General features: G+C 37.3%; 1 protein-coding gene across 3 annotated transcripts in view; it reads right to left on the reverse strand.

The window, feature by feature from the left end:
- The window catches only part of Kdm5 (Lysine demethylase 5), a 45,939-nt gene that overhangs the window by 24,879 nt on the left and 8,676 nt on the right, over positions 1–12,384 (reverse strand). For all 3 annotated transcript variants that reach the window (XR_013880585.1, XR_013880584.1, XM_080164118.1), the window contains exons 17-28: positions 11,791–11,949; positions 11,332–11,422; positions 11,083–11,184; positions 5,973–6,118; positions 5,494–5,572; positions 5,270–5,341; positions 3,968–4,081; positions 3,575–3,682; positions 2,888–2,959; positions 2,425–2,535; positions 2,092–2,268; positions 754–881 (exon numbers count right to left, since the gene is read on the reverse strand). Coding sequence is in view for 1 of the 3 variants with exons in the window: in XM_080164118.1 (XP_080020244.1) it covers positions 754–881; positions 2,092–2,268; positions 2,425–2,535; positions 2,888–2,959; positions 3,575–3,682; positions 3,968–4,081; positions 5,270–5,341; positions 5,494–5,572; positions 5,973–6,118; positions 11,083–11,184; positions 11,332–11,422; positions 11,791–11,949 (1,359 nt within the window). In the remaining 2 variants the exon portion in view is untranslated. The remainder of the gene's footprint in view (positions 1–753; positions 882–2,091; positions 2,269–2,424; positions 2,536–2,887; positions 2,960–3,574; positions 3,683–3,967; positions 4,082–5,269; positions 5,342–5,493; positions 5,573–5,972; positions 6,119–11,082; positions 11,185–11,331; positions 11,423–11,790; positions 11,950–12,384) is intronic.

Genomic DNA, 12,384 nt, shown 5'->3' on the forward strand with positions numbered 1-12,384 from the left:
CAAGTATTAAACTATATCCTGTCAACTGGAGGTTGGCAGCTGTCCTCTGAAGTGATAGAGGTTGAATTTCTTTTTTTTAAATTTTTCTTCTTTGAAATACATTAATTTCTACCCGATATTATGTTTCGGTATATTTCAATGCATAAATCCCTTCAAGAATAGCCAATTTAACAGAATCAAACTTTAAAAATGACAGAAGAGTAAAAATAAGTATTTTTTCTGTTGATTTTATGGTATCTGTGCATATAAAAGGTAACACCCAAATTTGCTGTTTTTTAGTATTTTCATAAATTTTTCTTGAATTATAAAGATATCTTAAAACTGATTGATTGGGCTTGTAAAGGAACCATTTGAGTATCTTTGGTCGAAAAAGGTCTGATTTGTGAGCATTTTTGACCAAGTTGTGGCCAAATAATAATAAAACATAAAATAAAGTAACACACTTTATATATAAGCTTCGCTACTTATTGATATTGTCATATTTGTTTTTAATTATCTTAACAATGTTAGAGAGATATCACTTAAAACTTAATATGTTTTTAACAAGGTGAATATATAAAGGCCAATTATTCAGAGGTGATATCTTTTTCTTACGTTTTACAGAATAGAATTTCTCTCTTGATTTAATTACTATTAGTTTGTAAACCGAAGAACCTGTAAAACATAGCTTTTCCTGATAAATGGTACCTTAGAAATATTCCCTACCTAAGTTTAGATAAGTTATCATCATAAGGATTAAATAATCATATTTACCTTGACCACCATTCTTTCACCTTTCTAATGGCATCTTTTAATTTCTCGAGTGAGGGGAGTCCGTTAGAAATATTTTCTCCTTCTCTTACCAATCTTTCCACCTCTTCCAGGCTCCATTTAGGCGTAGCCTAGATAATCAGAAAAATATGAGAATTATGTTTCTCGTATTCATTCGAATCCGGTGGATAGGAACCGGTTCTCATCCATACGAAAAAAACTATGTCTAGCATCGTATTATATCCAGTTTTCTACGAATATGAAATGTACAATCATAAGATTAAAACCAGTTTTTTTTAGTCCGTGCCTTCGACATCTCAGGGTTAAAAAAACTGGTTTTAATCTTATAATTGTACATTCCATATCCGCGGAAAGCTGTTTACAATACTATGCGAGAAATAACTATTCTCGTATTCATTCGAATCCGGTGATTGGAACCGGTTCTCATCCATACGAAAAAACTATGTCTAGCATCATATTATATCCAGCTTTCTACGAATATATAAAAACTGGTTTTAATCTCATAATTGTACATTTTATATCCGCGGAAAGCTGTTTATAATACGATGCGAGAAATAACTATTTAAATATGACAGGGCATTTAGAGTTTAGACATAAGATATAGCATAAGCATGATATCAAAAGATTGTAAGAATGTTTTTTTATTCAAAAGATAGGTAACTGTTCTGGTTATGTACGATCAATTTAAAAAAAAAAATTTTACTTATCTTTTGACCAATTTTTAAAATCTTAAAGTCCTCAAAAACCGAAAAATGAATTGTGTGGTCAAAGAAAATTACTTGGGCAGTGGCACTGACAGGGTTATCAAATCGGGCGGGCGGTTTTGGTCCGTCTTTTATCGGTCGTTTTGGGAAGATTTGGGCACCCCCCGTTTTGGAGGGTGAAAAAGGGGAGGGGGTGAAAAAAGAGGGGGGGGCGGGCCCTTTTTTAAAGTGATGTTAACTATTATATAAATTAGTAAGCTTTTTTTGTATCTAGAGAAGGATTTCGCTAACCGCTAAACCGATATGGTTCCCCTTTCCAGTGTAGCTTTTATAGGTCCTGAGATGGTTTTAGGCTATTTTATTTGTAATAATAAGTCTCGGTATGGTTTTAGGCTATTTTATAACCTTTTTATATGCTTTTTTTAGGGTTTGGGCACCCTTTTGAGCAATTGGGCAGCCCGTTATCGAAAAAAAATGCCCAATATGACAACCCTGGGCAGTGCACTGATAAATAAAATCCCCTCACCCCATCCCCTCTAAAGTTAATTTGGTTTTCATACAAACTGATTAGGGATATTAATGATTGTAGGTAGACGTTTAGTCTTATTATACACACCTGCAGACAACTGGCAGCCCTGGTCTCCCATTGATCCATAGTCATGCGAAGACCTCTGAGTCTCGAGAGTCCAGATTCAACATCAGGTCGGGGCTTCAGGTTACAACCTCGCTGTTCAAGGCCAATCAAGGAGTCGTTGGAAACTTCGCTGGGGTCATCCAAAATTTCTTTTACTTCCTGAAGATATAATTTTCTGGAAATCAAATTTTGTCTAATTTGTTTTCAAGAAACTCACGTACTTACGACGAAAATAAACAAAATTAATGCAACTTATAGGAAATAAGACCGTTTTGCTTTACGTCATTAGAAATAAACATTAAAATTAAAACAAACCTTAACCCATGAAAGTTGGTCTAATCTGGTTCTTAGCATCTCAACTTCTGTAAGATATATATCTAGAGCTTCTCCACGGGCAACCATAGATTCTACAGCTTCCAAAGACACCTGAAAAACATTTCACTTATTTTCCCCCAACGAATATTGATTAAAGTTTTGATAAATATCAATTAAAATTTTTTATGCTGTTATGCGTTCTAAATTTGATAAATAAGGAATTGCGTCTTCTGAACATTCAATCCAATCCAATCTATTTTTAGTAATACTGCAATACAAGTATTGTAAGATATCTTTGTTCAGAAACACAAACAGGTTTGTTATGAAAATCCTATGGACAAGTTTTGATAGTAGCGGAATGTAGTCTTCATATTTTACATGACAGGTTAACTGGCATGTAAAATACTCAACAATATATATAATATACCTACACTTTTTATTTTTTATTTTTAGAAAGTGTTACCTTATCTCTTTCTACAAGTAAGCTTGCATCTTGTTTAAACTTGGTTACTTTATCAAGAAGATCAATGACACCCTGTAAACACAGAAATATGTAAGTAAATTTGTATAAAGAAGATCGAAGAAACAATTTACATTTATGTATTTTTGCTATCAATATGGTAATATATCATATGCTTTTTACAACATTTGCCCAAAAAGGGTGCCCAAAACCACTTTTGGGCGCCAAAAACCCTTTTGGGCATTTTTGGGCGGCCCGTTATCGAAAAAAATGACCAATATGACAACCCTGAGTCCAGGGACCTCACCAAAATACACTTCAACGACTACACATTTAAAGATCCAGCTCTATCCATAAGTAGTAAATAAATATAGTTATGATTTTAAGTAATGATTATAATTTGATCATTTATATACATAAAAGTTACCTTATTACATCACATTTTAAGTACTGAGTGAATTAATCCAATTAATATTTCTTCAGTTACAGAGTTTTAACCCAAAGCATTTAAACATTGAGCTTCGTGATTTATTAAAGCAAAGCAAAGCTCATGTCTTAAAATATCAAATAATTTTTTTTTCGTAGTTGATCTCAGACTTTTGTGGTTATTAAAAGTAAATGCATGACCGAAAAATATACGCGGTCATGACACTGAGTCTTAATACAATTTAAACACTGAACAACTAATACCTGTTGACCGGTGACCTTAGCTGGCAAAGTTTCCAACTGGTTCACAAATAGCTCCAGCTCTTCAACAGTCAACCTGTATTTCGCCTCTGTTCCCAATCGGGTGCGAATCTAAAAGAATAATTATCATCTCCTGTACGAAATGGTTCAATGTCTGTCTGTCTGTCCGTCAATCTAAAGCAAAAACGATTTTGCTCTGAGTTTTCAAAATATTGGGGTATAACTTCCATTTAAGTAGAAAATACATAGATATATGTTAAGGATTCGGTCAATCGTTGAATTTAAAGTATTAAGCCATTAAAAAGATTGCTTTATTTTAGTAAAGTTTCTTTTCAGTTAGATTGTCCTAGTTTGAATTTTATTTAAGATAACTTCACAAAAAAATTGCACGTTTACCTTGCCCTGTGTAGACGACAACTGATGAGCAACCATTTGACATTTCTCTGCTTCCTCTACAACTGTGTGTAGGGCAACCAAAAGTTCACTTGACGGATATTTCTTTTCCAAGGCCTTAAATAACAAGATTAGTTTTCATGAAAACTAGTGCCTTTATGAACTGAAAAAAATTACTGTCCTTTCGTAAAGACATACTAAGGTTAAACATTAAAAATTAGTAGGGTAGTGCGGGATTATTGCGGTAGGGGGGTCCAATTCCGGTCACTCGACCAACTTTTTTAAAACCGTTTTTTAACGATGTTCTAAACGTTTGCGAGAGATCTTCAGAAAAGTAAATTTTTGTCAGATCACTCCTTCTATGATTTTTTTGCCCTCAAAAATTTGCAAAATTTTTTTTTCAAAAAATGTATCAAAAACTGCTGTCAAAACTGGCAGGATTTTTAAAATTAAAAATTTTTGGGGAAAAAATCACTTTTTTCAAGAATTTCCAAGACCTGCGAATCTGAAATTGCCTCTTATTTATGTATAAAGCTTAAAAAAACATAATCATATGATGAAAAGTATGATTTAAAAAAAAAAGTTTGCATGAAAAAAATTATGTTTTTTTGCGATTTGACCGACTTTTTTCAAATGGGAAAAAAGAGGTCAAAAAATCCGATCTGCATGCGACTAGTACCGTTAGAAAGCTAATGACCTCAGCTTTCTACTCATAGTTTAAAATGTTAAAAAAATTATTTTAAGGAGGTGTTCCACCCCCCCCCCCCCCAAAGTCAATTGACCGGAATAACCCCATCGGTGGGGTTATTCCAGTATAGGCCAACCGCCGCCCTTTATACCGATTTTTTACCGACTTCTAGTTGCGAGATCTTAATGGGACCAAGGAAGGCTTCTTCCTTATTGCCATATCGTTCATTTGCACTCAAAAAAAACCTGAAAAAGTTTTTGGGAAGTATGTTTTTTTTAGGTTGAAGCAAAAAATTGACCGGAATAACCCCGCACTACCCTACCATTCTTCTTGTCCTGCTATAGCTAAAAATGGAGATTTTATTGAAAATTCATAAAAAGAATTTAAAAAGTATAATGTCCTACTTTGTCCTGAACATTTTTATCATATTATGGCGAAATAAAGGAGTTAAAGAGGGGCGTCCTTTTTAACGTATGTGTCCCGTCTCAGACGCAAAAGTATGAAGTATATTATTTCAGCAGCTTGTAACCATGCTCTAGAGTTAGACAGACAATCCACAACAACAAAAAAGTACGACACAATAATAATTCAACCAAAATAAGAATAATAAAAGAAACCTGAGCATAGTAATCTTTGAGAAGAGAAAACTCCAGCCTGTCGTCTCTCCTAGCATCCAAGGCATTACGGACCTTAATATTTAATCACTAAAGAGTGAGGGAATGAAAAAAAATTTAAAAATAATAAGTCCAAGACAATGTTATAAGACAAGTGAAATAAAGTTTCTTTTCTTCACATTAATGATGTAATTTCTAATATGTGTAAAAGAAACTTTTTATTTTACCTTTTCCATCCAATCATCATAAGATTCAGCATGAACTTTCAGGCCTTTCAATAATATTGCCAACTCATCCATTGTATATCTAAACAAAATATTTTTAGAATCTAGCGTTGTGAAATATATGATTGAAAATCGATTAAAGACTCAACTAACTTTGGCCTTGTTTAGAAGTCAAAATTTCTTTTGTAGTCAGTTCTCAAATTTATTCCTTGTAAACTATCTTAAAAAACGATAGACAAACAAATTACAATATATCTGTAAAATTATAATATGTAAAAATTAAAGAGAACTGAAAACATTTTTAACATTTTCCTTCCTTCCTTGGTGAAAAAAACTCAAAAAATATGTAAGAAGGGGAAAATGAATAAAATATTGGATTCTTTTAATACTTTTCCACAACCACCCCCCCCCCCCCCTCCCTGTTGGAATAAACTAGGGGGGAAAAATCTTGTTCAGAATATACACCCCTGAAAATATTTTACCTGTATCTTAGTATAAAATTGATGGGTTCAACATCCATACTCTTGAAATGTCTGAGACAAACAATTTCTTGATCATCTCTACCATTCACTATTGTCAGAGCAGACATGAATATCGTTGTCTTACAAAGCGCACACTGCCGTTCATCCTAGAAAATTATTACAATTACTAGCGGCTTCGCCCCTAACCTCTAGGGGCTTTGCCCCAAGAGGTAATTAAAGAAAAAAAAATAATTACCTCTGGAGATGCCCCCACAAATTTTAAATAATTTTAAAAAATTGAGGGGTTTTTTTTTCATTTTTGGGGGGGTTGTGGGTAACCCACCCCCCAAGAAAATAGCCTAAAACCACACAGAGTAAATCCGATCGGTTCAGTGGTTACCGAGATCTTAAGGGACGGACAGACATCATTCTACTTTGTATTATAGATAGATAATATTATAATATTAACTAGTGGCTTCGCCCCTAGCCTCTAGGGGCTTCGCCCCATGAGGTAATGGAAAGTCAACCCTCCAGAATAATTTTATAGTTATATTTTCAAAAAAGTTATTCTGTGCCGAATTACTCTTTGGTAAAGTTAAATCCAGGTTGTGCGCCGTATGCACAAAAATTTCAATTCGTAAAAATTAAACCCAGGTTGTTCACCGTATATCTCGTACGGGGTGAGCATAAGCAAGTACCCTGTATGCGGCGCAGGCTCTGATAGTCCCACTGATTGGACCACATATACACAAAAATTGAAAACTCTCCTCTGTAAATTTTATTTAATACCTATAATTGCAACAACTTTTTAAAGATGTCAATTTTTAAAAGTTACAAAAAGCCCAAAAAAATTTTTTGGTGAAATTTTTTTTTTTTTTTTTTTGGGGGGGGGTCATGGGGCCTTCGCCCCATGGTGCAGTGGGGTTCCCCCAACCCAATAACTGGTTTTTGTTTACAAAAATAAAAAAAAATAAAAAATTTGGAAATAGGGATTTTTTATTTTTAGGGGTTTGGGGTGTCCCACCCTCCTAGAAAATAGCCTAAAACCCCCAGAGGACCAGTAGGTATATTCCCAGAAGAGTAGAGCCCAATTTGTTCAGCAGTTACTGAGATTTTACAAAAAATGTAAAAAAAAATTTTGGGGGGTGGTTTTTTTAGTTTTTGGGGGTGTCCCACCCCCCAGGAAAATAGCTTAAAACCATCACAGGACCAGTAGGTATAATCCCTGAAGAATAGAGCCCAATCGGTTCAGCGGTTACTGAGATCTTAAGCTTCAGACGGACAGACATCAAGCTACTTTGTATTATAGATATAAGGGGGGGGGGGGGGGGGGTTTAATGCAACCATCTTGTAATCAGTGAGCAAATGGCACTTAGAATTCGAATTCGAGCTGAAATTTTGCCTGGGTGATCCTTGGTAGGTCTATTTTCCCTAAATCGAACAAAAAGTTGGAAAAGTAACGGCTGGCGGCTGCAGCTCAGCCGTTTAGCCGTTTTTGGCCTATTTTTAGGGCAAATTCATCATTAATTACGTAGGAATCAACTTTTTAAAACATATTTCTGGTTTAATTCATATTAAATGATAGCAATAACCATTTTTTAAATTTCTAGTACCAGCTGCTAAACGGCTAGAACCGGCTGAAAACGGCTGGGAGCGGCCAAGAGTATGAAGAGTAGATAGGGCTTGTGACATGTCTAGGGGTAGGTTTTTATGGGTGCTGAGCTCAAAAATACTACTAAAAATAGTGACGGCCAATCCATATGGCAGCTGGGTAACAGCTGCAGCTCAGCTGCGAGCGGCCAAGAGTAGAATGAGTAGATAGGGCTTGTGACGTGTCTAGGGGTAGGTTTTTATGGGTGCTGAGCTCAAAAATGGTACCAAAAATAGTGGCGGCCAATACATATGGCAGCTGGGTAACAGCTGCTGCTCAGCTTCGAGCGGTCAAGAGTAGAATGAGTAGATGGGGCTTATGACGTGTCTAGGGGTAGGTTTTTTATGAGTGCTAAGCTCAAAAATGCTACCAAAAATAGTGGTGACCCATCCATATGATAGCAATAACCATTTTTTAAATTTCTAGTACCAGCTGCTAAACGGCTAGAACCGGCTGAAAACGGCTGGGAGCGGCCAAGAGTATAAAGGGTAGATAGGGCTTGTGACATGTCTAGGGGTAGGTTTTTATGGGTGCTGAGCTCAAAAATACTTTTAAAAATAGTGGCGGCCCATCCAAGTGGCAGCTGGGTAACGGCGGCAGCTCAGCTGGGAGAGGCCAAGAGTAGAATGAGTACATAGGGCATGTGACATGTCCAGGATTAGGTTTTTATGGGTGCTGAGCTCAAAAATACTACCAAAAATAGTGATGGCCAATCCATGTGGCAGTTAAGTAATAAATGCTGCTCAGCTGCGAGCGGCCAAGAGTAGAATGAGTAGATAGGGCTTGTGACGTGTCTAGGGGTAGGTTTTTATGGGTGCTGAGCTCAAAAATGGTACCAAAAATAGTGGCGGCCAATACATATGGCAGCTGGGTAACAGCTGCTGCTCAGCTTCGAGCGGTCAAGAGTAGAATGAGTAGATGGGGCTTATGACGTGTCTAGGGGTAGGTTTTTTATGGGTGCTAAGCTCAAAAATGCTACCAAAAATAGTGGTGACCCATCCATATGGCAGCTGGGTAACGGCCGCAGCTCAGCTGTGAGAGGCCAAGAGGAGAATGAGTAGATAGGGCTTATGACGTGTCTAGGGGTAGGTTTTAATGGGTGCTGAGCTCAAAAATGGTACCAAAAATAGTGGCGGCCAGCAGCTCAGATGGGAGCGGCCAAGAGTAAAATGAGTACATATGATAGTGCTTGTGACGTGTCTTGGGGTAAGTTTTTATGGGTACTGAGCTCAAAAATGCTCCCAAAAATAGTGGCGACCCATCCATATGGCAGCTGGCTGCAGCTCAGCTGGGGGAGGCTAAGAGTAGATAGGGCTTGTGGGCTGTAGCTGTTACCCAGCTGCCATATGGATGAGCCGCCACTATTATTGGTAGTATTTTTAAGCTCAGCACTCATAAATACCTACCCCTAGACACGTCACAAGCCCTATGTACTCATTCTACTTTCGGCCGCTCCCAGCTGAGCTGCCGCCGTTACCCAGCTGCCACATGGATGGGTCACCACTATTTTTGGTAGCATTTTAAGCTCAGCACTCATAAAAACCTACCCTAAGACACATCAAAAGCCCTATCTACTCATTCTACTCTTGGCCGCTCCTAGCTGAGCTGTAGCTGTTACTCAGCTGCCATATATGGATTGGTCGCCACTATTTTTAGTAGCATATTTGAGCTCAACACCCATAAAAACCTACCCCGAGACACATCACAAGCTCTATCTACTCATTATACTCTTGGTGGCGCTCAGCTGAGCTGCAGCTGTTACCCAGCTGCAATGTGGATGGGTCGCCACTATTTTTGGTACCATTTTTGAGCTAAGCACCCATGAAAACTTACCCCTAGACACATCACAAGCCTTATATACTCATTCTACTCTTGCCCACTCGCAGCTGAGCTGCAGCTGTTACTCAGCTGCCATATGGATGGGTCGCCACTATTTTTGGTAGCATTTTTGAGCTCAGCACCCATGAAAACCTACCCCTAGACATGTCACATGCCCTATGTACTCTTTCTACTCTTGGCCTCTACCAGCTGAGCTTCGTTCGTTACCCAGCTGCCATATGGATAGGCTGCCACTATTTTTGGTACCATTTTTGAGCTCAGCACCCATAAAAACCTACCTCTGGACACGTCACAAGCCCTATCTAATCATTCTACTCTTAGCTGCTCGCAGCTGAGCAGCAGCTATTACTTAACTGCCATAGGGATTGGCCGAAACTATTTTTAGAAGCATTTTTGAGTTCAGCACCCATAAAAACCTAATCCTGGACACGTCACATGCCTCATGTACTCATTCTACTCTTGGCCTATCTCGTCTGAGCTGCGGCCGTTACCCAGCTGAGCTGCGTCCATTACCCAGCTGCCATGTAGATGGGCCTCCACTATTTTTGTTAGCATTTTTGAGCTCAGCACCTATAAAAACCTACCCCTAGACACGTCACAAGCCCTATCTACTCATTCTACTCTTGGCCGCTCGCAGCTGAGCTGCAGCTGTTACCCAGCTGCCATATGGATTGGCCGTCACTATTTTTAGTAGGATTTTTTGAGCTCAGCACCCATAGAAACCTACCCCTAGACATGTCACAAGCCCTATCTACCCTTTATACTCTTGGCGGCTCCCAGCTGTTTTCAGCCGGTTCTAGCCGTTTAGCAGCTAGTACTATAAATATTAAAAAATGGTTATTGTTATCATTTAACATGAATTAAACCAGAAATATGTTTTAAAAAGTTGATTCCTACGTAATTAATGATGAATTTGCCCTAAAAATAGGCCAAAAACGGCTAAACGGCTGAGCTGCCAGCCGCCAGCCGTTACTTTTCCAACTTTTTGTTCGATTTAGGGAAAATAGACCTATCAAGGATTACTCATGCAAAATTTCAGATCGAAATTCGAATTCTAAGTGCCATTTGCTCACTGATTACGAGATGGTTGCATTAAACCCCCCCCCCCCCCTTTACATGCTTCTGTAATAAAATATGTTGTAAATCTCTATTGTTACAATCCGTTTAATTATTGGACCGAATTCGGATTCCGACAAAAATCCGCCCAAAAATAAAACGGATTAATACGTGGATTTCGGATTCTAGTAATAATCTAAAGGGCCTTTTAAAAATAAATTAAGGGATTAAATTTTATCGGGTACTGGGAAGAATCTAAATCTGCGTTTTTTTCTTCATATTTTCAAAGTAGCTTTTCTCCTATTTCAAGATACATACAGCGGCCATTTTCTAACCCTTACTCAACCTAACCTAAATTTGTTAAAGATTATAAATATTTGGACCAAAAAACTCAAGACGCTTATTTTAGCCTAACAATTAACAATTCGAATCCGCTATTAAAATAACGGATTGCGGATTCTGGATTCAAAAATTGGACGGATTTCGGATTCGGATTGCCAACCCTAATTGTCACAACAATGTGTTAACACACTGACACTTAGGTTACATGTTATCAACATTTAAAAACAGTTTAACTGAATTTACCTCTGGAAGAAGTTCAAAAGCTTCCCTCTCTGCATTTCTAACCCCCCCTTCAACCAGCTCTGCTCTGTGGGCTCTCTCATTCTCTACCATTCGAAGCATGTCCTAAGCACAAATATGAAGTGAGATTTTTTAATTTCTCGTTTAAACACAGAGAATGAATCTCGGAAAAAGAATTTTGTTGGAGTGTATCTGTCTGATTTTAGATCGGCTTAGGTATTATAACAAATCTAAGCAAACTACAAAATTTACCTTATAGCATACAGCAGCCACCTGCAGAGTCAAAGTTTCTGGTCGTGTTGCCATCTTGCACACTAACTCATCATGGCAAAACACACAGAACCTGACAAAAATCATTTGATCACAGTTCTCTCTTTTTGTATAGAATTCAATGAAGCATCTGACCCTTTTTAAATTGAATACCGCTCTAACAAAAGCTAACTATTTTTATCCAAAAATAAACAAACCTAATTTTTTTTATCCAAAAAAGAATAAAAATATGAGAAATCTTACCACTTAATTTTCTATTTTGATGTATTTTAAGACAATAACTTCAATAACTTCAATGGATTTCAATTGGTGTCTGTATGACAAAAAGGAAAAAGAAAAATAATAAAAGAAAAAATTCAAATTCAACATGATTTTAAAAAATACACCCCTGTTTTAAAAAAAATCCATGATTTAGGTTTAGGTCCTATAGACTTTAATTACCTTCTCATAAGGCTGTAATGCTCGACACATTTTCTTCCAATCTCCAACCAATCAGGCGTAGCATAGTTGACAGCCTCTGCCATGTTGTAACCATGGTTGAACCCAGCATGATAGGAGCGGGGAAATGTAATAATAAATTCTCCAGCATGCTGATCCATTCTATACAAACATTTCAAATATAAAACAAGGAAGGTGATGTAAAAATCCTATAAAGTGAAGGTTGGGGTATGGTCGGACCTCCACGTGGTCCAAGCCGGGAACATCCATCCGGATGGCTAATCGACCAGGAGGCCAGAGGAGACAAAACTGTAATGTACAGGGCAACCTGGAACCTGCAGCCGTCTTTTTTTGGCAACGGAGGGGGAGATCAGTAGCCGAGTTCTCTCTCTCCTTAAAAACATGTAGGCCAGACACTGTTAGTGCAAATGCACGAGCAGTAGGCAGTGTACTATCGGTACAGAACGCCCTAGAAGAAGGTATACCTATCAACTCTAAATTGTTACATTAATAAAGTTAACATTTGTTTCAAGATCAAAATGTGACCAAAATACCTTTAATACACATTTGATTTAATAAAAATATTAAGTTTATATA

This window comes from Acartia tonsa, chromosome 6 (assembly GCF_053477335.1).
Source record: "Acartia tonsa isolate MP-2025a chromosome 6, ASM5347733v1, whole genome shotgun sequence".
Classification (NCBI taxonomy): Eukaryota; Metazoa; Arthropoda; class Copepoda; order Calanoida; family Acartiidae; genus Acartia; species Acartia tonsa.